The following is a 24097-nucleotide window of genomic DNA, read 5'->3' on the forward strand; positions in this document are numbered from 1 at the left end:
GCGGTATAACACGCAGAGTGAGACAAAATCTCTTCTAAGACTTAAGTATTCGGTATCGTCTGGAAGCTTGGGATTATTGATAATATTTCCTATTTTGACAGGTAACACAACCCCAGTATCAGCAACAGACTCAGCCCTATCAGGAGGCGACGGAGCAGGTGGACTACTCGCAGTACTACCAGCAGCCCGCGCCGGAGTCGCAGCCGCAGCTACAGCCGCAGCCCGAGCCCGAGCAGGCGCCGGCGCCCTACGGCGACGAGTGGGCCGCCCGGCCCGCCGACGACGCGCAGCAGTACGACAACGGCTACTGGCAGGGGGACTCGCACTACGGCTACGGCGAGGTGAGTCCGCGGCCGTCGTTCTAAGAGGGGCTAGTGTTTTAAGACCGAGTTCATCTCGCCCTCGAGGCTAAGCACGGGCTAGGGATCGAGCGAGGGGGGCGTCGAAGCACTCGGATAGGGGAAGGGTTTAGATAGAGATATAGGTGTCGCGGCACCGGCCGGCGCTAACGCTGTGTTGTCTGGTGCACGGCAGCGCGCGCCCTCGCTGCGCCGCCGCCTGCGGGCGGGCCCCCCGCCCCCGCCCCCGGCCCCGCCCCTGTCCCCGCCGCCGCCGCCGCCGCCGCCCGCGCCCGCGGCCGTCGGCCGGCCGCGCGCGCCGCTGTCCGACCTCGACATACAGGTGGCGCACGGCGCGCGGCCCGCGTCGCGCTCGCCGTCGCCGGCGGGCGCGGCGGCGGCGGCGGGCGGCGACGTGATCCGGCGCACGGTGGAGTGCTGGTGCGGCGCGCGGGCGACAGGCGCGACGGGCGCGGCGGCGGCGCGGCGGCCGCTGGTGTTCGGCGGCACGTTCCCGATCGAGGTGCCGGTGGGCGGCGGCGAGCTGGCGCGGCGCGTGCGGCGCGTGCGGCGCAGCGTGCGCGCGTTCGATGAGATGCGCGCGCGCCGCGCCGCCTGCAGCTTCCCCGTGGACGCGCCCGCCGCCGCCCCGCGCCTGTAGGCCGCCGCGCAGCCGCGCAGCCGCGCAGCCGCGTCCACTCCTCTCGCCGCCACGTTTGCATAGTATTGCATTTATTAATTGTACCATTTATTTTAACACGTACCCGTGAATCTATCGTTCGCAAACCACATATTATTTGCACCGCGCCGGGCCCCCTCCCGCCCTGTATCGTATACTAATTATTATATTATTATTTCCTTCAATGAGTAAATGTTGTAACCGACCCGCGTGCCGTCTGTAGCGCCGTTGTGATACTTTGTAAATGAGTATTAAATGTTTGTTAAGAATCTCCAGTTTTTCTATTAATTAAACAGCAGCGCTCGCTCGTTCCCCGGTGTCGACTGTCAACTTCGTGCTCCTTCGCCCACGAGTGCATGTCCCGGCCGCGCACACATGCGCCCCACGTCAGTGCTGTTGTTGTGTGCACAATATCGCATCAAACTAATTGCGATGTGAAGCACCCGACAAACATAAATCACAGTAACACATACAGTCGACAAGTAATACAAACGTAAAGACAAATTAGTTTTAATAAACCCTTGCTTGAAATTAAAGTACCGAAACGATTTTTTTATGCAACTAAAAATGGCAAACAAGCTGACAACCCACCTGGTGGAAAGATTCAAAAAACTTCTTTGAAATCGTACTGAAAGTGTATGCTTTCGGATAGAAAAGAATTCTTCAAATCGGTTTACAACTGACGGAGTTGTGAGGTGACAAACATAAAAAAAGCCCAACCTAATTAAAAATCTCCTTGCTTTATTACGCGATTGATTTACAAATCAGCATTTATGCATCCTTCGCATGTCGACTATGAATGAAGCACGACTGAGCACTGTGTTCGAAAGGAGCACATTAGGAAGATTTTAACAGACGCCCCGACGTAACTTCGCACATTGGGAACGTTAGATTACAGTAATACCTCTAGTCAGACGCCTGTTTAAAATAATGTATCTACTTTAATTATTACTAATTATTAGAAAATCTTCACTTAACCATGATTTCTTTTAAAAACGTTAGCTGTATCTTTTTAATGTTCTTCAACCCGTGCTGGCCTATAAAGAGATGAGCTCGCTCTTAATACGTTTAACAGAATTGACTGTACATATGTAATCAGCTTGCACTTTCCGAAGCCAAGATTCACTGAAGGTGGCATTCCGATCCACGCGACCACGCGTTATATCTCGATTACGCGATTAACAAGAAAAAACCCGGCACGTGGTCGCCCCAAGTCTTTGCGCGCACTAAATACTAAAGCATGACGTGTTTGAGTCTGAACGCGCACTTTCTTTGCCACACCGGGGCCAGTGCTCTCAATAATTGAGCTACCGCTTTCTTAGAAATCCCCATCGAAATTTTCAGTCACTACGCGTGATGTTGGCCCCTAGAATCTACGTCACGTACCACCGCCACCGGATTGGAATGCCACCTTTACATTAGGCCCAGCGCACACGGTCACCAAACGAGAACGTTCACGTATTGCGGCGTAACGGTCTTACTGTAAAAATGATTTTAAATGCTGGCTATTTATATTTATTGTGTTAAAAAAAAAACTGTAAAATTGATTACTCATTATTTAGTCGGTGTAATATTTATTTATAATTTTATATGCTAAAGTCGTTTTGTTTCCAATATAACGTATTTTCTTTTGTTTAGTCGTGAACAGGGGATCTACCATGATACGAAATTCCGAACTTTCAGAGCCAATTTCGTGTTTGTTCGTTCATACCGAAATTGGCCCAATAAATGAAGCTTAACATCTCATTCGTCATAAAATATTTTTAAATAGTATGTATTATGTAATTTTATCATCAAATCTTTGTTTCGTGGCCCCGAAATTTCGGAAAACATTTCATGGTAGCCCCTCTGATGTTAGACACTACTTTGTAGTAATCGTTAAACACGTATTTAACAGCTGCGTATGGAAAGTTCAACATTATTGTAGTAAGACCGTGAGAGTAGCGGCCGAACTCAATGTAACGCAGTCACGCGTCGCGGCCGATCTAAATTAAAAACACAAATGCGATGCGTTCCAATTCATTACGTTTGGCAGCCGCCGAGTGCACTGGGCTCATCTCGCTGACTCGTATTAAAGTCGCTTATAAACTTGTATGTGAATAAAAACGGTTAACATTAAAATAATGTTTTGGGAGTAAACTTTTTGTGGTACAGCGGCCGCGTACGAACGATGATCTTGGCTTTGGTGAGTACACAAATTGTATTATTGCTTTCCCGCCGTCGCACAGAAATGTCCGCAGATTGATCTGTTCTATTCACAAATAGAATGGTGGTCGTAAACACAGCGTTTGTCGTAATGAGTATGCCGACACGAAACCTGGGTCTGATTCGATGTACCCAATGAAATTTCATCAACACAATTTAAACAGAGAATTATGCCATAATTTTGTTTTTTTTTTATACAACTTAGAATGGCAAACAAGCTGACGGCCCACCTGATGGAAAGTGGTAACCGTCGCCTATAGACATGAGCAGTGTCATGGACATAACAGAATATACTGTTTCGCCCATGATACCCTCATGCGTTGCCATTCCTGAGGACTCGGGTGTTATTCATCTGTACCCTGTAAATTCACGCCATATCCCACTCTTGTTACTGCCGCGACGCAGCCGTGCTTGCATGGCTGTGTTTCGGTTAGAACGTTGGGATATGACTGGGAAATTACAGCGTACAGAGTCGTAAAACCATAGCCCTCGGGAGTGATACATTCATGATAGGCGTTACGATGCACTCTGTGGCGTTTGATATCGCTGTGGTTCCGAGTCGGTGTACTGTGTCCGGGGTGAGGTTTCTGTGCGGCGGCGGGCGCGGTGGGCGTGGCTCGTGTTGGTATGGTGCGTTGCGCGTGCAGGCGGCGGCGGGTGGCGCGGGCGGCGCGGGGGACGAGGCGCGGCCCATGATCACGATGCCGGGCGCCAGCGCCGCCAAGTCCACGCTCTACGCCGACTACGACGACGACCGGCCGCCCAGCGCTGATGTGAGTCTACTTTCATCATCATTAACATCATATCAGCCTTCAACAGTCCACTGCTGGATATATGACTCCCCCCTGGGGGGTTTGCCAGTACTTGCCACGCTTGACAGGCGGATTGGGAATCGCAGTTAGGTTTTGGAGATATTTTAAGTGGGACGCTGCTGTACTCGGTAGCGCCATCTACCACTCCCATTGGTTCCCATTGCTAATAGTTTACGTATGTACACCCAACAGCAGCCGGAGCGCGACACGGACACGCCGCAGTCGAGCGCGAAGCCGGACAAGGCGAAGGAAGAGAGCAGCAGGCCGGAGAGCAAGGGCAAGGGCGGCTGGCTGGGCGGCATCCTCACCAAGCTGTCGCTGCGGCCGCCCAACCAGATGATACTGCCCGACGACAAGAACCCCACTGTGAGTCCGCCACCGCGCGCCGTCCCCCTCAGCCGGCACGCGCCCACGCTCCTGTAGACGCACCTTTATAATATTTATGTATTTATGTTGTATGTATTATTGATGTTTCTCCCACCAGGGCCCGATCTAGGCGTGGATATCCGCGGTACAATGTGCTTGCTGCGAGTTAACGTGGTTATTTTTTTTTGTGGTTTTTACCAGAGGGAGACTGTACAAAAGTCGATTGCTTGGGTACCTCTGTCCCATTCGTGTTTCTACCGTGAAGCAGTTGTGTTTGCATGGCTGTGTTTCGGTTTGAAGGGTGGGATATGGCGTGAATTTATTGGGTACAGAGAAATAAGCTTGCCATTCTAAGTTGTATAAGCAAAAAAAAACGTGGTTATTTATTATAATGAGCGGCAATTTTTTTTTTTATAACTAGATCGGGCCCTGTGCTCTTTGTCTTCCTTTGTTATTTATATATTTATATGTATTTATTGTGCTTTATTTCCCCATATGATTTAACCTATACTAGTTTATTTTGTATCTTCCAATGGTCGCGGCTTCGATCCCCGCACCATATATGTATTAAAAAAAACTTGTTTAACTTAATGAAACTTTTACAGTTTAACGTCAAGTTAACGACTTAAAATTGACTAAAGATTTCAATGAAAAAAAGTAGATTTTGTAACAGTTGTTGTTTTAAATCAGTCTTTCCCAAAGTGGGTGATAACGCCCCCTTGTGGGCGCTGTAGACTTAAAGGGGGGCGGTAAGAGACGCAGAAAAAAATGGGGGCATTGTGTAGAGGCTTGGGGGCGTGATTTGTTGATCTTGATGTAATAGTGATTTCTAAGTAGGTGAAAAAATTGGGGTGCTAAAAAATAATTTATTCTCAAAGTGGATTGTTGGATAAAAAGAAGGGTAAAGGACAAACCTGGTTCACGTAGTCCCCGCGTGTAGGTCTTTTGTACGCGTTCTCGTTCTCTCTTCTAAATATCTAACACTTGTGTTGATTTTGCTTAAGTACCACTGTACGTTGTGCGGAGATCGCGGCTGATTGACTAATTCGCAACTGGTGGAGATGTTTCGTGATCTTGGCGGAACTTGATCAACTCGACACGCAGTTGGATTATAGACTGATTTTGTCCATCTACCCCCCAATGTGATCCCACATTTGATAGGAAATATGGATAGGCAAGGAGAAGCATGTTGCGTTCGGAAATGTTTAAAGCATATACAAATGTAAGATTATATTTACCATGGACAGAAGACAAAATAAGTTTGGGAGGCCCTGGTTTAAATGGTGATCGATAATAGATAGGGATTTTGATGCTGTGTTATTAGTTTCAATTAAACCATGCCTCGTGGACGAGTAGTTAATTCTAAATTGTTTTATTACAACATAATGCATATATAAATTGTCCACATATACATATATATATATATATATATATATATATATATATATATATATATATATATATATATATATATATATATATATATTATTTTTTTAGTTAATTTTTTAATTCATCAGCCGTTAACTGTACGCTATTGAACTTAGTTTTATATATAAATTGTTAACATTTTTGTTTGAAAATTATATTGTGGTTTTACGCGTTCTATTCTTGAAATGATTTCTTCATGTTCCGACAATAAATAGTGTTGTGGAGTGCTGGCCTTTTATTGTAATGCTCCTTTCATGTTACTGGTTGTTATTGTACTCGCCACTGGTGCGTATAGTTTCTATGTTATGCCAAAATATAATATATTTATATTAAATGTAATATATATTATATAAACCTTATCATGTCTTTTTGTCTTGTTTTGTATCATGCCATCGAATTTAGTCACAAATTTTTTTTGTTATATAATTTATTCTGCTATTTAAATAAAAAGGCATGTCATGGTTGTATACTAATGTCCCCCCCCCCCCCGCCCCCGGCCCCGCCCCTGTCCCATCACCCCCCACCGCCGCCGCAGATCGTGTGGGACGAGGAGCACAAGTGCTGGCGGGACCGCGCCGAGCCGGCCGCCGCGCCCGGCGCCGCGCCGCCGCCGCCGCCGCCCGCCGCGCCGCGCGCCCTCGCTGCCGCCGCGTGAGTACTGCCCACTAGTTTTTGTTATACACGCCTTAATATACGACTACCTCTATTGTCATACAACATTTAACTAAAAATATCTATTATGAATCCCAATCTTGATCATATTTTGTTCATAATTTTGTTGAAATTTTTCATTTTAATTGTATTAGTATTTAAAATAAATGTAAATACGTACCATATCTGTAATGGTAGATAAACACTTGTATACTCATTTATAAATTAATAATAATTTAATGAAGTGTATAAATATGTAAATAAATGCACATCCGTTCGTCAGTCGGAGCTCGTCCCCACCGCTGGCGGCGGCGGGTGGGGCGCCGCCCACTGCGCCCGTCTCGAACATATTCAAGATGCAAAAAGGAAGACGTAAGTACAAATACTAGTATTAGTCGACTGCCAAACCATTCGCGTTGCATTGGAAATTTGAATAAAAATTATAGGATGGGTACGGTTAAATTTACTATTATACTTTTAACAATATTTGGGTCAGTTCATTTGAGAGGCTTTGAAACGTATCTGTCGATATGTTCCCATCGATCACTTTACAGATTAGACAAAGTGAATGGAGTGCCGGTCGAGGACATTTATCATTAAATATTCACACATCTTTAGTTTTGGTCCACTAGGATATTTTTTTTTATATTATAAAGGTCGCAAACGAGTGTACAGCCCGTCTGATGGTGAATGGCCGTTGTAGTGTATAGACGCCTGCAACACTAGGGGTGTCACGCGAATGTTGCTAATAAATAATATTAATTATACTGTATTAACTATACACTCAGGTTATGGAATGAGCTCCCTGCCGAGGTTTTCCCAAGAGACTACAGAATGGGGTTCTTCAAAAGGGGGGTAAAGAGGTTTCTTCAGGGTCGGCAACGTGCGCGTTTTTGCCTCTGGTATTGCAGGCGTTCATAGGCTACGGTAATCACTTACCATCAGGTGGGCCGTATGCTTGTTTGCCACCTCAGTGGTATAAAAAAAATCATTGATATCTTAAAAGTGCATATTTATTTATTAGATGCATAAGACAGCTTTACAACAAAAAATGTAACAGTCTCAATACACGCTATGTATCACGATAGGTCGCAAGGCTAGATGTAAGTACGCGATGGAATGCTTTATAATAGCTGTATGGTTTGTGTGCAGACATAAAGAAGTCGTACGTGGACGTGTTGAACCCGGGCGGCGCGGCGCGGACGCCGGCCGGCGCGGCGCCGGGGCCCGCGCCGCCGCCCGGCGCGCCGCCCACCTACTTCGTGCCCGCGCCCGCGCCGCTACAGGTCGGCTATATTTTATACCTACTGATACATTATGTTTATATATATTTCTTTATAAATCTTTGTACAAAGCGGTTACATATCGCAGGTAGTGCAGTTGTCAATGCCTCCGTCCCCCCGCGCTCCGCCCCGTCCCCCCTCCTACCCGTCTACATCCGAGGTATCGTAATCGTTGCAACATGCACCTCTAATTATTTATTATTATGTCGCATGCACCCAGGAAGCAGACAGTATACCAAACGGCCACTAACAGGTAAAATAAGTAATAATTTATACCATACTTGTTGTAAAACATTAAGAGAAAAAAATGAGAAGGTAACCCTTGGAGCTACAATAATGAGCCACAGGGTCGGCAACGCGCGCGTAATACCTCTGGTATAGCAGGTGTTCATAGGCTACGGTAACCGCTTACCATCAGGTGGGCCGTATGCTTGTTTGCCACCTCAGTGGTATAAAAAAAATGTCTAATTTAACAATACCAATATAATGGCCGTGTGATGCCGACATGGAAAGGGCCACCCCTTTTTCTCCTATGTGTGTCTAAGGAAACTTACTGAGCAGCAGCGCCCCTCTTCAAACATCGCCAAAGCCTAACTGCAGTTGCCAACCCGCCTGCCAAGCGTGGTAACTTATGACAAAAACCTATGTTCTGGCCTATAATCAGCAGTGGGCAGTTTTTTTTTTATATACAACTTAAAATGGCAAACAAGCTGACGGCGCCACCTGATGGAAAGTGATAACCGTTGTCTATAGACATGAGCAGCAGTACCATGGACATAACAGAGTATACTGTTACGCCCATGATACCCCCCATGCGTTGCTATTCCTGAGGACTCGGATGTTATTCCTCTGTACCCTGTAAATTTACGCCGTATCCCACCCTTCAAACCGAGACACAGTCATGCAAACACAACTGCTTCACGGTTGAAACACGATTGGGACAGAGGTACCCAAGTAAACGACTTTTGTATAAAATCTCCTTCTCCCTCAGTTACCGGCTGATATGAATGATTGAATAACAATATACTAACTTTGGGTGAACAAATTTCCAGGCCGCTATCTACGATCCAACGCAAGTGGCCGACGACGACCAGTACCGCAGCGGCATATAAGGCGGCGCGTCGGGCCGGCGGCCACTCGGCTAGCCACTTGCCCCGCTACTTGTTCGCCGCAGCGCTCCGACCGTGCAACTGACTTAATTGTGAATCGACAATTGATATTATTAGTATGATCGTGCGAGGCAGCAGTCGCGCTATAAGAAATGAATCCGTACGCCACCAGGGGACGCTCTGGGCAGCTCTGAGCGGTCTGAGCGGTCTGAGCGGTCTGAGCGTCGAGCGACGGCGCTCAACATATTTAATTTGACGAAATGAATTATTAAATTTGTGAATTCCATTATCATTATTATTATTTTTTTTTGTCGTTATTTTGATTTATAATTATTGGATTGTTTAAAAAATTCGGTGCAAATTTTCAATGTATTTGTTAGTGGAACATATATATATCAATTTTCATATATTTTATTTTATATAATAATTATGTAGCAATTTTGAGTTTAATTTTTCCAAATACACTGTCGTTAATTCGCTTTATCTTCTGAACGATCGATGCCGATTGTAATGCATAAGTTTACCACAACAAAGGCATGAAATAATCAATTTGGACGCATCACAGTGGGCATCGAGTGTACTTCGCTTTAATTGGGTGCAATAGATTTCTCTGTCGCTTTACTTGTAGACAATAAACTGTTTCCGATTGTCACAGATCTATTGCTGTGTTATTCATGTAAGAATTGATTTTATCATTATTTTAATAGTCCCGTGATGTGTATAACGAGAACGTATGTACAGATAGTAATCGTGTGTTGGCTATATATAGCGGTGGCAGGCGAGGTTGTATAAAATATTAAATGCCTTAGTAAAGTAATCGTTAGTAAGCCGCCAGTGCTGTGTACAGAGGCGGCGCGACGCGCGGCCGCGCATCTATGTGTATATTTGAAGCGGCGGCGGTCTCGCCCCGTTGGTATGTATTTGGAAATGTATTATATTTAACATTCGAATTCGTGGAAAATATTTAAATAAAATGTTTATGTTAATGCTTACCACTTGGACTTTTATTTGTATACTCACCAAATTATTTACTTGGACAGTATTGGTTTCAAAACAGACGTTGACCTAAAGGAAAATGGCGGGAGGAATGGGATTGTTAGTAATGGAGACTAAGAATTCCATTGCTAGCAATATACCCAACCAGGTCCACCTCCTCTCGGTTCCCCCTGTAAACTATCATGGTTAATTCCTGATGAATTCATCATGATGGACTAACTGGCCTGTTTTCATTTTCATCGATCACCCTTCACTGGTGCTCCGCCATCGTATATCGGTAGCGCAGATGGAGCTGCCATTTCATTTTCATCCATCAAAAAAAAAAAGGAAAATGGCAATCGTCTAGTATTGCCATACTGCGTATTTACGTAAAATCAAAGCCAACTGTCAAATGGATATAACTACATTCAATAATGCACTTTTTTAAGGGTGAACATGGAGTGATAACCGCTTATACGCTGGCGGGGTACCAGTGAGGGTAATAGGTGAGGATGAAGACAGGTCAGTTGGCCCATCGTGACTCATTCCACAAGAATTAACCACGGTGGTTTCAAGAGGAATCGTGTGGAGACTGCAGGTCGGTCATCAGTACATTTTAGACGACGCTCATTGTCCATCAATAAGTACGTTACAATGGAACAATTGAAATCGTACAGCACTAGCCACTTGACTGGGTAAAAAGAACAGCTGACGCAGGAGAATGCCTGAAGCGACAGTTTACTGCGAGGAAGTTAGTTATACAATCGCCATAAACTAAAATTTCATCCCAATCATCTGGACGAGTGGCGGTCCTCCACCGTGCGTTTTTCAAGGTACTTTCTCCCACGCACAACCACTCTTTGGAATCAACTTCCAGCAGCAGTATTTCCGAACCGATACGACAACATAACCTTCAAGAAAAGAGCATATTCCTTTTTAAAAGGCCGGCAGCACACCTGCAATGCCGTAGGTGTTGTGGGTGACCATGGGCGGCGGTAGTCACTTACCATCAGGTGAGCCGCATGCTCGTTTGCCCCCTGTGTTGTAAAAAAAAAAAAAAAAAAAAACAATATTACCGTATTTAAGTGTATGGGCGAAAAACTAAAAGTCCAAGGGTCGGCAGAGAGGGCGGTTAACAATGACTTTCCTAGACCGGTATGCCGTTCGCAACATCCTAAATTAATCTTACCTCTTTGATGTGCTGGTTCACCTGCCTCCTGGGTTCGCTGTCTTTCTCCACGGCGCAGCTAAGGATCCTCACGGGCTCCGGAGCACGCACAAATGTTGTATTTGAATAGGGTGGCGTAATGTCGGGTACTTCACATGTCCATGACACACATCAGTTTTTCCATTAATAGAAATTAAGTCTTATTATGAAATATAACAAGTTGCACACGAAACCACGTCGTAGCAAACTATTAATTTCACTTTATATGTCCTTTATTATAAAATAAATACATAAAATAGAGCGTATGCTGCTAACAACCCGTCATCACTTTCACTTTTTCGCGCCAACGCCATATTGCTTTTTTTTCTTTTTATCAATCTGAACATAGCTGCGCTCAGGTGCGATGCGACAGCACTCTCTTGTGTGGTAAAACGACCTTCACGCCGTGCGATGCAACCGGTATCGGATTATCATCATTAAACTAGCCCAAACATTAAGATTAGAAGGAACCTGCCTCTTTAAAAGATATACTTTCTTTATTTTCAGACAAGCTTTCAGTTATAAGCTCCGATCGCATCCTGGTTAGACACGCTACCTATCCCGCACTAGTGATTTGCCGCCGCGACAAATTTCACAAGAATTAACAAAGATGGTTTCCAGACGGACCACGTGAAGGATATTGCTAGCAATGGGATTGATAGTCTGCATTACTAACGATCCCTTCTTCCTCGCGCGGGTAGGGTTTTTTAATGGGTGATAATGGAATGGTAACCCCGCCCGCGCTATAGGTATACACCGGCGAGGGACCACTGGAAGATGATAGGTGAGAATGAATGCAGGTCAGTTGGCCCACCGTGATGAATTCGACAAGAATTAATCATGATGGTTTACAGGGGAAACTACGTGGAGGTCGACCTGTATGGATATATTGCTAGTAACGGGGCTATTAGACCTCATTCATACTAACAATCCCTATCCCCCCGCGCGGGCTGAATTTTTTTTAATGGATGATAATGGAATGGTAACTCTGCCTGCGCTATCGGTATACACTGGCGGGGCACCAGTGAGGGGTGATAGGTGACGATGAAAAGACAGGCCAATTAGCCCATCGTGACTAATTCAACGGTAAATTAGTAACGATAGTTTCCAGGGGGAACCGCGTGGAGGTCGACCCGATAGGATATATTGATAGCAATAGGGACTAACCTCCCCATTACTAACAATCCCTATCCCCCCGCGCGGGCTGGGTTACCATTCAGTAGATATGATCGTTACATCATTAATAAAATATTAATTTTCGCAGGACGACAAAATACTCGGACCGGGCACGGAGCACGTGTGTTGATGAGTACAGCGTGCAATGTGAGTCTGTATTGATCGTATTTAGGCTGTGCCCAGGTATGAAAGAAAACAACAAAGATAAAACATATAAAAAACTTTATTGATACAAACAGTAAGTATAAAAAAGCCTGTACCAGTGGCGGCGCCGGCCTCTAACCGTTATCATCGTTGTGGACGCCCCCGCCCCGCGCGGCGGCGACGAACTGCATGACGGCCACCGACACCGTGCCCGCCACCAACAGCGCCATCAGCAGCGAGCACGCCACCACCGCCGTGTTCATAATGCAGCGCCCTGCCTCGTTATAACCACCGCACGGTACACATGCACACACGCCAGATTTATATTATGATCATACGATTACGTTATTTATAATTGATAAATATCTAACTTGCTTATATTTCAGCTGTCGTACGTCAAACATTGACAGGTCTCGATTCGGTTCTTTATTTGAATAACGCGCCATTTTAGAAACGAACTTTATTTTCAGACTGTTAAATAAACATGTATTTTAGTATATTTTGATACTTGGTGCAAGATTTTTCTCACTCGATGACAGAACAAATGAAACACGACACCTATACAAAATATCGAAAAAGTATCATTAAAAAATTTAACAAGATTTTTTGTTACGGAGTCGTTTATTACTTTCGGCGAGGCGCTTTAAGGGGAGCGGACAACGGAATCGATCCAGTCCGTGAGCAGCGCCACGTTGACGAAGAGCGCGGGGTCGCAGGCGAGGCCGCAGTGCGCCGAGTGCGCCATGAGGCCGAGCAGGCGCGCGCCGGCCAGCAGCGGCGCGCCGCCGCAGTACTGGCACGGCGCGCGGCGGCGGCGCGGCGCCGCGCACCAGCCGCGCCGCTCGCGCCGCCCGCGCCGCCCGCGCCCCAGGTGCCGCACCTGCCCCGCCTCCGGCTCCGGGCACTGCCGCGCGGCCAGTATGTACACTTCCGCCTTGTGTAACCGCCGCCCCGCCGGACTCTCGTCTATCGTTCTGCAATCGTGATTACTTGTCAATCTTCCTATCTGTAGGCTAGCCCCACGTTGGGACGATCTTTGGTCACGTACTCACGTATCTTTGGCGTCGACTACTCTTGGGTTATCCTGCGTGATGGAACAGTTCACATTGCGATGGACTTCTCTCGGTTGTTGAATTTCTATTTTTACCCAAACGTCAAATATTAATTCTTTAAATCGGTATGACTTTCGTTTAACGTTAGAATTTTCATCTTATCACAAAATTGTATTGTTTTTCACTTCTTTTTGTCATATGGCACAAAATGAAAAGTGTTTCCACCTTTCTCTCTGCTCCGCCCTTTCCGTTACATACTTTACTTTTGGTCATATACTTTGCTGTAATTCCGTGTCTTATATATCTATATATACAGAGTTTATAAGTACTAAAACTGTTATTTAATTGTCAAAAAATTTACTCAAATTTCTTCAAGCCAAAAATTTCTCCAAAATTACATGAACAGAAAATTTTTTGACCAAAATTGCGAAAATACCTCACGCTTGTAGGTATTCACGCGACCAAAAATACGCTAAACGTGACACTAGCCTTGAAGCAGTCTCGACTTCTCGGATGCATACCTGTATTTCCCGTATCCGAGGATCGTGAGCTTCTCTCCGAGAGTAACCACAAAGTAGTCAAGCATGGTGGGCAGGATAACTGTGCTCGCTCCTGTTGCAATGAGACTATCCTCGCTCCTTAAAGCTGCCAGGTCGTAGCTTCTGTTGACCCCTTGGTACCATGGGTGAATATTGACATCATCCACCATGTGCATTCTTCCCTCTCTCAACTCTCCATATCCTTCCATCATCATAAATGAATCTAATGAGTCGACTTCCTCTATTGCTTCTATGCAGCTGGCCGATGTCAACACCCAGAATTCAGTGATTATAGTCAAAATACAGCCAAATGTTATGTCCTGAGGAGGTCTGATCCTCACTAGAGCCAAAATAAATTGTTTTTCCTGGGTGGCCTCGACTCCATTAAAAAAATCTAATTTACTATTATCACTTAAAGTATCATTTGAAAAAACCTCTGTTAGTGGATATTCAAAATACATAGGAAGCAATGTATCAACTGGTTGGTCACTATATTCCATAAAAACGCTGTTTGCCTGCGTCCAGCTATATTCATAATAATGAGTCATTGCAGCAGTTTTCTGTAATTGATCCAAAGTACATGTCACATGAGGTGGAACAGTTTCAACTCTAGCAGTACTAGTTGAAGCTAGGGTGATTTCTTCATCAATTTTAGTGACAATAGTGACATCTAAAATATTGTCTCTCTCGGTGCAAACTAACAAGTGAAGTATCAAAAATGTAAGAAAAGTTATAACAACCACAAGAAGTACAGCTTCTAAAATAGACAAAAAAGTTTCTGTTGCTGTAAACGACTTGCACCACCCTCTGAATTGTTTACAACACAAATCACACATCATTTCATTTTATGACCAGTGTGACACCTCATGACCTATGAGATTTTGAAATAGTAACATTTTTTGGAGCTAGACACTTGTAATGTTGCTATAATTAGTATTATATTTAGACATTAAGCAATCAATGGCTTCCTAAATGGTCTTTCTCTACTGCCAAATCTGAGTTGTCCTGACTCTTTCTGTCCACCGAATCCTCCTCCGAGCCTCCGAGGTCGCCAGCCTCTCAGCCTCCGCTCTGCCTCTCTTTCAACAATGATTTCTGCTCCATCTATATATTCCCTGTGCATGTCTTTGTAGGCCTTGTCCATGTCACTGTAACTCTCATACTCCACAAAAGCGTACTGTTTAGATTTGCCTGTCACAATGTCTTTGACCAGTCGACAGTGGACAATTTTGCCAAATTTAGAGAATTCCGATTGTATTGTATCCTGTGCAAACAAACATTTCATAGATTAGAAATGAACGATGACTCCAGCAGTATTTTAAGAAAAGGAATTAGTACTTGTAAGATTTGCGATAATGGGACTTCCAGTGTACCTGTGTAGTCCTTGGATTGAGCCTGCCGATAAACAAGGTCCGCTGCGGATCTCCCTTTACCAGCTTGTTGGTCGTGTACTCAGAGCATAGCGCACGCACCACGCCGCGATCGTGCGGCTCCACATCTGTGCCTGTAGTGTACATTAAAATTGTCGGTCTTATTACAAGTCGGTACTAAGTGAGGAATAATGTAGTCATTGTAATTAGGATTACATGGGTACTTTTTTTAGTAAAAATAATAATAAAAATACTATAATATTAAGTAATATAATATTTGTAAATGGAACGTACCATCAATAGAGGCTATCTTAATCGGGTCATATTCTGTAGCATATTTTTTGAAAATATTTTTTTCAGAAGTCATTGTTACTTTCAAGACTTTCAGCTGCTTTCAACAAGTCGATTTGTTTTGGTTTTTTTCACAACATCAGTCAAAGAATTACTTTTTTTTTTTTAGTACGTTTGTTCCGTTTGGAACAGGCTAAGGTCGGAGACCATGCTGCCTAGTCTTCAAAAAGATAATTTGTCTGGAATTTTATTTTTCTAATGTCGCTTCAATTATTGTCATAATCTTCAATATTTCATTTGTCAAAGAGATCTTTTCTTGAGTTTTCTTAAACCAGTGGATTTATCAAATTAAAAATAAATAATTATAAAAAATCATTGTCTTGCAATTCAATAAAAGTATTCTTATAGCTCCTTGAATGTTGTAGTAATATAAGTGAAAATAGCTTTGAAACAAGAAGGAAATCTTAAGAGAAGCGGGATTGAGTGCGGGATATTTTCGGGTTTTTTGAAGATAATCCTAAGTTCGTCAAACATAATGTGTCTTTGAATGACAAATTCAGAGCAATCAAAAAAAAGGTGATGTAGAGATTGGGCTGTATTTGAGTTACACCATGTGCATGATGGGGAAGCGATCATGCCCATTCGGTGCAGGTGTTCGTTGAAATGTCCGTGGCCGATTCGTAATCTACAAATATTGGTGTAAAATTTTCTGTTTGTGTCCTTTCCTTTGCAGAACCACGGTTTTCCAATACGCCAATTAATTTTGCGGTACCATTTGCCTTTAGTCTGTAATATTTGAGTCCAATGCTCTTCCCATTTAGTTGTAACGATTTTATGTATTCCAATACTACAATCTGAGTAACAAAGGGGTAAATCTTGAACACGAGCAGCACTTGAATTAATAATTTTAGCCAAAGTGTCTACTTGTTCATTCCCAAACACTCCAATATGTGAAGGGGTCCAGATGAAGATAATATCTTTTCCATATATAGTACAGAGATGATAATATTTATTACGAATTTCTTGAATTAAGTAGTTTGATGATGAAATGATTGTGTTATTTTTTAATGCCATAAGAACACTCATACTATCTGTAATTATAATCCATTTCGAATATAGTACCTGTTTTTCTATGTATTCTAATGCTAAAAATATAGCTTTTGCTTCTGCTGTGTAAATACTAGCTAAAGTTGAAATTTTATAACCGTGACCAAATCTATTTGACAAATCGTAAAAAGCCACTGAAGTGCTAAGTGCATTTTTGGAACCATCTGTATATATCTGCCTGTAGTCAATAAATTCTGATAAAGTCTCATACATATCGTGCTTTTCTTTTATGTCTTTATGTATAACAATTTTGATCTTACAGAACTTACTCTCATAAAGGCCATTATAACAAGGAAGTATCTTACTACTATAGATGTTATATTCATCTCGTAAATTCAAATCATTGATAATAGTTTTATTCAAAAACATAGAAATGGGGCAATTTAATAATTTGAGTATGAGTGGGTTATTGGAAACTGAAAAAACTTTGAAGAGAAATTTGAGTTTTAGGTATTCGAAACGAAGAAGGATAGGAGGCAAATTACATTCTACTTGCATTGAGATAATTGGAGAAGTATACATAGCACCTAAAATAAGTCTTAAATTCATATTTTGAATTTTTTCGAGTTTTTCTACTAATTTATGTTCTGAGGCATAACAAAAGAAAGCGTAATCAAAATTACTTCTAACAAGAGATTTGTAAAGTAAAAGGATAATTTTAGGATCAGCTCCCCAGTTACGACCAATTACAGATCTTATTATATTAGTGGCTCTTAAAGCACGATCTACTAAGCAATCAACGTATAGATCCCATTTTAAATTTTGATGAAAAATTACCCCAGAAATTTAACGCTACAGTCTGTTGGAAGAGTTTGATTATTATATATAATATTCATTAATGGAACATATTTATGAACTTGATGAAAAACAACTACTTTACTTTTGGTTAAACTAATATCGAGGGAAAGAAGAGACTAATTGCATATCAATAATATTCTTTCCTTTTATATAAATTAATAAATCATCGGCAAATTGCAAGTTGTTCACACTGTTTCCTAAAATTGAATTAAGTTTATAGATATATAAAATATATAGTAGCGGGCTTAGAATACCACCTTGACATACTCCTTTAGAGCTTAACCTAGGTCCTATTAATTTACTATTTACTTTAACATACACTTCTCTATTACTAAGAAAATTATAAATCCATTCGATAAGTTTCATTGGAAGAAATGAGGATAAAATCGAAGATAGAACTGTTAAATTTACATTGTTAAAAGCTCCTACGACATCTAAAAAAACAGATAGAACATATTCATCGTTATTCAAAGCAGTACTAAGGTCGACATAGAAGTTCGCTAAACTTTCGCGCGCTGAATATCCACGGCGAAAACCAAATTGATTCGATGGTAATATACTATTACTTTCAATAAAGAACTCTAAACGCTGTTTAATTAATTGTTCGAATAATTTGCCTGCACAGGACGTCAATGTTATAGGTCTATAGGAGTCGAAATTTGTAGGATCTTTACCGGGTTTAATTACTGGAATCAAACAATCCATTTTCCATTCTGGTGGGATAATACAGTCCTTCCATAAATCGTTAAAAATTTGTAAGAGTTTAGTAAGGTTTATTTTATTCAGCAATCGAAACATATTGTATGTTAAGCGATCAAGGCCACTAGCTGTATCTTTTCTAGATTTTACTGCACTGGATATTTCATCAATTGAGAATGGGTCAGTGAGAAATTTTGGGCATGAATTAACAGAATTAAACTGTTTGTCATCAAAAGATGAGTGTACAAAATCAGGAGTATATTTGCGTAAAAAATCATTGACCCATGATATATCTTTAAAATGATTTTGACGATGTTTTGAATTTAGTTTTCTCATATTTTGCCAAACAGTGGAAATTGGTGTTAATCTATTAAATTTGGAACAAAATTCCTGCCACCCCTGTTGTCTTACTTGCTTAATTACTAACTTTCAAAGAATTACATATGAAAAGTCAGTCACCACAGATTAGAGAGAGACTAGATATTAGTGTTGCCAATATTCGATAGTTAAAAGTATTACAAGAGTGCTCAAAAAGTAACATTCTAATATCAAAAGTAACGCATTCTCATATATATAGGGCCTTCAATTGTTGCAGTTTGCTAGTTTCATTTTCTGTACTAATATTTTAAAGAGTAAGAATTCTTTATTAGTAATGGATAAACTCAAAAACTATTCAACCGATTTAAAAATCCTTTCACATAATTTTTCATTGGGCAGCGATGTACAACTATACGGATATTTATCTATTCTTTCTTTTTTTTAATTCGTCTACCGAGTAGAAGCTTTTGTTAAGTAACTATTTACGTAATCCAATTTCTTTGTTTAATGGAAGTTCCTTTATATCCACAGGAATATTATTAAAGATTTTTAAAGAAATCATATGGGATTTTTTAATAAACGGCTTGTAATAAGAATTGTATTAGTCATTAGTTTTTGAGGGTATCTTACACTTCTTTATTTTGTTTCTGTAAACACGTGTTTATTTAACAAATATACCCGCTTCTAGTATTAAACTGAGAACAGTTAATATATTAAAGACTTGAAATAAGATCATCATCAAGAACATCAGGTGCAATATTTCATACAGCACGTATACAACTTTTTTGCGCAACTAGAATTTCCCCAATATCAACGCCATTAGCCCAGAGCATGGGATCCGAGATGATAACATGATGTGATGATAACGTCGCCTGCGCTAATGTATATGCTGGCGGGCCACCAATGAAGTATGATAGGTGATAACAAGAATTAACTACAATAATATTCAGGGAGAAATCACGAGGGGATGGAACCTAATCAGGTGTCGACCTGACAGAGTATATCGTTAGTAATAAAACTGTTCGTATCCATTACTAATAATTCCTTTCGGTAGGATGTGGCAGTAAAATTACATAATACATAGGTATAACACCGCCATACTCAGAAATGGCCACGCATTGCCGTACCATGGGCACAGTGTTCTGAGATTTTAGTAATAGAAAAAAGAATTGCTAATTATGATCCGATAAATACCTATGTGCAGCGTGTACATGACTGTATTACGGACTGGCGATATAGCGAATAGATAACAATACTGAGAAATTCCTCAATGGGCAACTAGTGAGGGGCACCGTCGGGCTTCACTGCATATTCTGTGATGTCTATAGTAGTTTATGGATGACATCAATGAGTCGGCCGTCAGCTTGTTTACCAATTGAAATTGCATGAAAAAGTATTGAAATATAGTAGACAAAAAATTGGACAATGCGTAATGGGGATGACGAAATGACATTATTTCTCTAAATTTCAATACTTATACAGTACATTCACTCCTCGGATACAATTATATAATAGTCATAGTAATAAACAAAACACTACGTAGCTTAGCATAGTTATTATAAATGCAGTATTTAAAATTTGCATCGATTCTGAAGAGAAAATAAAACAAAATAAAACTCATTTTGTAGTTAAAAAAGCATGTTTACACTATGTATGTTATGACTAACTGAAAATATCATTTTATAATTATATTCTTTACGACGCGACGCTAACGTGCACAGCTATTTTACACAAATTGGATTACAATATCTTACAACTTATATATGAACGAACATATACATATAAACCAATAAACAAGACAGTATTTATGAATTTAGAGATGATAAAATGTTACAAGTGTTTCAATAACCTTGAAATGACTGCTAAATTTTATCTTCTTACTAAGACATATTTGGAATGCCAATGTTTGCTTTCTATAATAGGTACATAACTGATACCTAAAGGAACGTTATATTATTACAAGTATTGCTCCCAGAGTAGCCACAACCTTTCAAACAATTTCCAATTCATGACTTATGTACACAAATTTGGCAAATAATAACATACAGCCAGACCAATAATCATTATGCACTACACAAGTACCAAAGTTATTTACAAAAAATACTTATTTTCCGTTTCATTTTGAGGTACAATATTGCTTGTTATTTAATATTAATCTATTGCATGTATTTTAAACAGATTTCAATACAATTTGTGGATTACTTATTAGTATGTATATAAAAAAGATATTGTGCAAAATTCCAAACAATACTATACATTAAAAGAGTATAGACATAGTCTTACATTAAAAAATATATAGGTGATTTTTTTATAAAACTGTTGCTAATCAGGTGATGTGAAGGGTGACATATTGTGCAACTGATGCAATTACAAATGTGTACTTGTTATTTTATTTGAAATGAAAACAAATATTTACCAGGTCAGAGCAAATACTCGTAACCAGATTTAATTTGTTTTGAATAGAAATAGTCATGTGTGCTCAGCAATCGCTAGGAACAAAATGAAAAACAACAATCTCTGCTGACATTTAAAATAATTATAGATACCAAGACAACAAGTAGGATGTAAATCAAAAGTAATGGTCAAGTAATGTTTAGGGCTTGCTCAATTTATTAGATCACCTCTACAGCAGCTTGTAAAGTCTTAATATACTTAAAGTATTCATATACTTTTCATGACAAATATTCCCAATTTTATGCAAAATAGCTGCCCAAATTGTGTCTCAGCTTTTAACACAGCTTTGACATGTGATACAATTTTTTACATAAGTTAATACAATAAAATAATGGAATTTTCAGTGACATGTTGAAACATATTTAAAGGTACATTTTAACTCTTTCCTCACAGTCACAGTACAAGTTCTGAGTATAAGGTTATCAACAGTGGATAATGTTTTGCTAATTGAGAGAGGGGGACTGTCCATCATCCCAAACCACATCGATACTTGGCCATTTGGTCTGCAAACATGTAAGCATAGGGTCTGTACTGGCGGCACGCATGGGACACTCTAGTAGAGCCGCACGCCCGGTCCGGTAGACCACCCGCCCACCGGGGTTACTGCGTGACAGCCCATTGTAGTGGTGGAAGGTGAATGTGTCTGGTGCGCCACGTTCACATCCTGGGAAAAATTCGTCCATAAAAGCACTCAAAAGAATAATACCCAAGTTTTCAGAATCTAGTTTTCTCCTCATCAATTCTACATATTCAGGCTCACTGACAAGATCAGCTGCACATAGAACATCCTGCAGTGCCGCAGATGGAATAAAATTGTTTCCCTCTGGATCAAATGATCGAAATATACGTTCCGCTGATTCCCCTGCAGTTTCTGGAGCAGCTAGTCTCCGTTCCAGTGAGAATAGCACTGTAAGATGTGTTTCTGATGCTAAAACCCACACTGGATGTTTGGGATTTTTATAGAAAGAACCCACAGTACAATATTGCATATGTTCCATTATTGTAAGAAAACCAATATCATTTTGTTTTTCTATACCACGGAGTCGCAGCCCTCCCACCACCTGGTCATGATCCCAAACATGTGCCACTGCTCGGCCCGTCAGCATTAAATTAATGAGCCCTTGGGAGCCATAGCCATATGTTGAATGTATCAATGGGTCTGAAAGTTCGGCCAGTTCTGTCTCCACTGTCGCTACACCCTTACTGAGAATGACACTATATAGTAGTAATAGAACACCATATTTGTCTTTCAAAATACGAATATTTCTTGTATAGAAAGCTTCCACTTCTGATAATGTCTGAAACGAGTGCACCTCAATTCTTCGATGAAAATGTTCAATTGTTTCACAAGACTGTTCTTCCGCACTGACCGTATGACCAGAGCTGGTCTCTGCATCTGTATCACTCTTCCTATGCACAGCCACATTGTACTTAGGTGCTAGACACTGGCTTAATATTGTACACACAGCCCTAACAAGCAGAGAGTTACACTTCTCCGAGGTCAAGTCTTGAAAACTGTGTCCCGGTGTCTCAGACAGAAGAATTTTTAGAAGAAAACCTTGCACGGGAGCGATTGCCGCACAGGGTCCACCCTCTTGTTGAATAAGCGCGCTGGGCTCGTCGGGGCTAAACTGAAAGCCTTGAGCCCAACGGCGAAACACGTCTTCCTTCACGTGTTCGCCCCATAGCAAACGCCGCGTGCTCGCCAGTTCCCGTTCCACACTGGCACTTCCAGCACTCATGTTGTCTTTATTTTCTAATGCTAAAGCAGAACTATTGGTATCGTGCCCGTCCGACCCGTTCAACATTTGCATAAATACCTCGATCACTATATACACCACCTAAAAAAGATATGGAGATTTATTGATAAAATTTAATACTGTAACAAAGTTTCGACGATTAATTATTATTTATATTGGAAAATTCTAGTAAATTGTTAATATAAAAAGATTAAAAACACGTAGTACTCACTACAATATGATGTTCATGACTCAGAATAATTGTTAGCTATTTATTTCCTTTAAAAAATGGAATAACCATTAGGGTAATTTCAACAATTAACATTATAGATCGTTAGACAAATGGCAATAAAAACTTTTCATAAGAAAAGATATGAAAAGCTTACGACATACAGGCTGCCATTTTTTAGGAAAAATAGCAACATTTATTTTTCCTTTGTTAATTATTTTTATAGAAATATTTTCATTTTCGACTTTAAAAGATCAATATTAAGTATTTATTAATTAAAAAAATACTTAAATATTGATTAATAATAATGTAAATTATCAGTGGAAAATTTTAGAAAAGAAATATAAGTCAATGTATTTTAAAATTTGATCTAAGACTGCATGAAATGGAATAGAATATTTCTGCAAAGTTCAAAAACTTTTTAATGTTATGTATCGTTCAGAATTCGAATAAAATGTTTATGTATAAAAGGAGACTGTCTTTCTATTTATTTTTAGTTGCTATTACAACATATTAAATCTTTTCTTAATCATATCTTTTTGTTTGCTTTTTAAATTTATTTAGATAAAAAGATTTGTAGGATCCATGATAAGACAAGTAAATATCACTAATATTTTTGACTTACTATGACGAATTCGATAGTTTCCAGTAGGAACCGCATGAAGGTCAACCTAAAAGTGTCTTTTTTTATGAATGATAATGGAATGGTAATCTCGCTTGTGCTATCGGTATATAGTAACCTGCTACCAGTGAGAGACGATAGACGAGATGAAATGAACTGTAGAATACGCCAGGTATTCAACATAATGGTTTTAAATCAAATCATATTTATTCACTTGCTACATGGTAGACCGGGAGCATATTACCTATAATGGTAAACGCTACGCATCATTGTACGTACATTTCCTGAATGATCATCAATCGATTGTAAAAAAAGTGTACTACATAGACGATGGCTTTTTAATCAATATATGTGTTAAATGCAAATGCTAATCGTTTGTGTTGACTTCTTATATAATAATAAATCTAGCTGTAATGAAGATTAACAGGGACCAATTTTGAGGTGCAATATTTTGTAAAATTATCTCCTAACCTAATATTTTAATTGAATAATTTCGCTTTAGAAAA

At 40.7% G+C, this 24097-nt stretch overlaps 4 protein-coding genes across 8 annotated transcripts in view; 1 reads left to right on the forward strand and 3 right to left on the reverse strand.

Annotated features, from left to right (window-relative positions):
• LOC113522863 (protein transport protein Sec16A) overlaps window positions 1-9863 on the forward strand; it is a 31401-nt gene extending 21538 nt beyond the window's left edge. For 2 of the 5 annotated variants that reach the window (XM_052902901.1, XM_052902903.1), the window contains 8 exons: window positions 102-341; window positions 3870-3995; window positions 4227-4400; window positions 6364-6479; window positions 6763-6851; window positions 7632-7765; window positions 7851-7922; window positions 8815-9863. In XM_052902901.1, the coding sequence (XP_052758861.1) occupies window positions 102-341; window positions 3870-3995; window positions 4227-4400; window positions 6364-6479; window positions 6763-6851; window positions 7632-7765; window positions 7851-7922; window positions 8815-8874 (1011 nt within the window). In that variant the 3' untranslated portion in view covers window positions 8875-9863. Of the gene's footprint in view, window positions 1-101; window positions 342-534; window positions 1015-3869; window positions 3996-4226; window positions 4401-6363; window positions 6480-6762; window positions 6852-7631; window positions 7766-7850; window positions 7923-7982; window positions 8016-8814 lie in introns of those variants that run through there. The other 3 variants (XM_052902904.1, XM_052902902.1, XM_052902905.1) reach the window with 3 other exon arrangements.
• Window positions 9864-12434: 2571 nt separating this feature from the next.
• Window positions 12435-14803, reverse strand: LOC113522531 (phenoloxidase-activating factor 1-like). Its single transcript, XM_052902848.1, has 2 exons — window positions 13947-14803; window positions 12435-13347 (listed from the first exon to the last, which is right to left on the reverse strand). Exons 1-2 carry the CDS (start codon window positions 14801-14803, stop codon window positions 13017-13019), a joined length of 1188 nt encoding a protein of 395 aa, XP_052758808.1. The 3' UTR covers window positions 12435-13016.
• A 110-nt stretch (window positions 14804-14913) lies between these two features.
• Window positions 14914-18756, reverse strand: LOC113522532 (U11/U12 small nuclear ribonucleoprotein 35 kDa protein-like). The gene is made up of 4 exons (XM_026908250.3): window positions 18659-18756; window positions 15629-15768; window positions 15338-15468; window positions 14914-15228 (listed from the first exon to the last, which is right to left on the reverse strand). Exons 2-4 carry the CDS (start codon window positions 15699-15701, stop codon window positions 14914-14916), a joined length of 519 nt encoding a protein of 172 aa, XP_026764051.2. The 5' UTR covers window positions 15702-15768; window positions 18659-18756.
• Window positions 18757-20163: 1407 nt separating this feature from the next.
• Window positions 20164-23163, reverse strand: LOC113522822 (ubiquitin carboxyl-terminal hydrolase MINDY-3 homolog). The gene is made up of 2 exons (XM_026908650.3): window positions 22973-23163; window positions 20164-22842 (listed from the first exon to the last, which is right to left on the reverse strand). Exon 2 carries the CDS (start codon window positions 22813-22815, stop codon window positions 21445-21447), a length of 1371 nt encoding a protein of 456 aa, XP_026764451.2. The 5' UTR covers window positions 22816-22842; window positions 22973-23163; the 3' UTR covers window positions 20164-21444.
• Window positions 23164-24097: the final 934 nt, after the last annotated feature.

This window comes from Galleria mellonella, unplaced genomic scaffold, assembly GCF_026898425.1.
Source record: "Galleria mellonella isolate WM207_F2 unplaced genomic scaffold, CSIRO_AGI_GalMel_v1 utg962, whole genome shotgun sequence".
Lineage (NCBI taxonomy): Eukaryota > Metazoa > Arthropoda > Insecta > Lepidoptera > Pyralidae > Galleria > Galleria mellonella.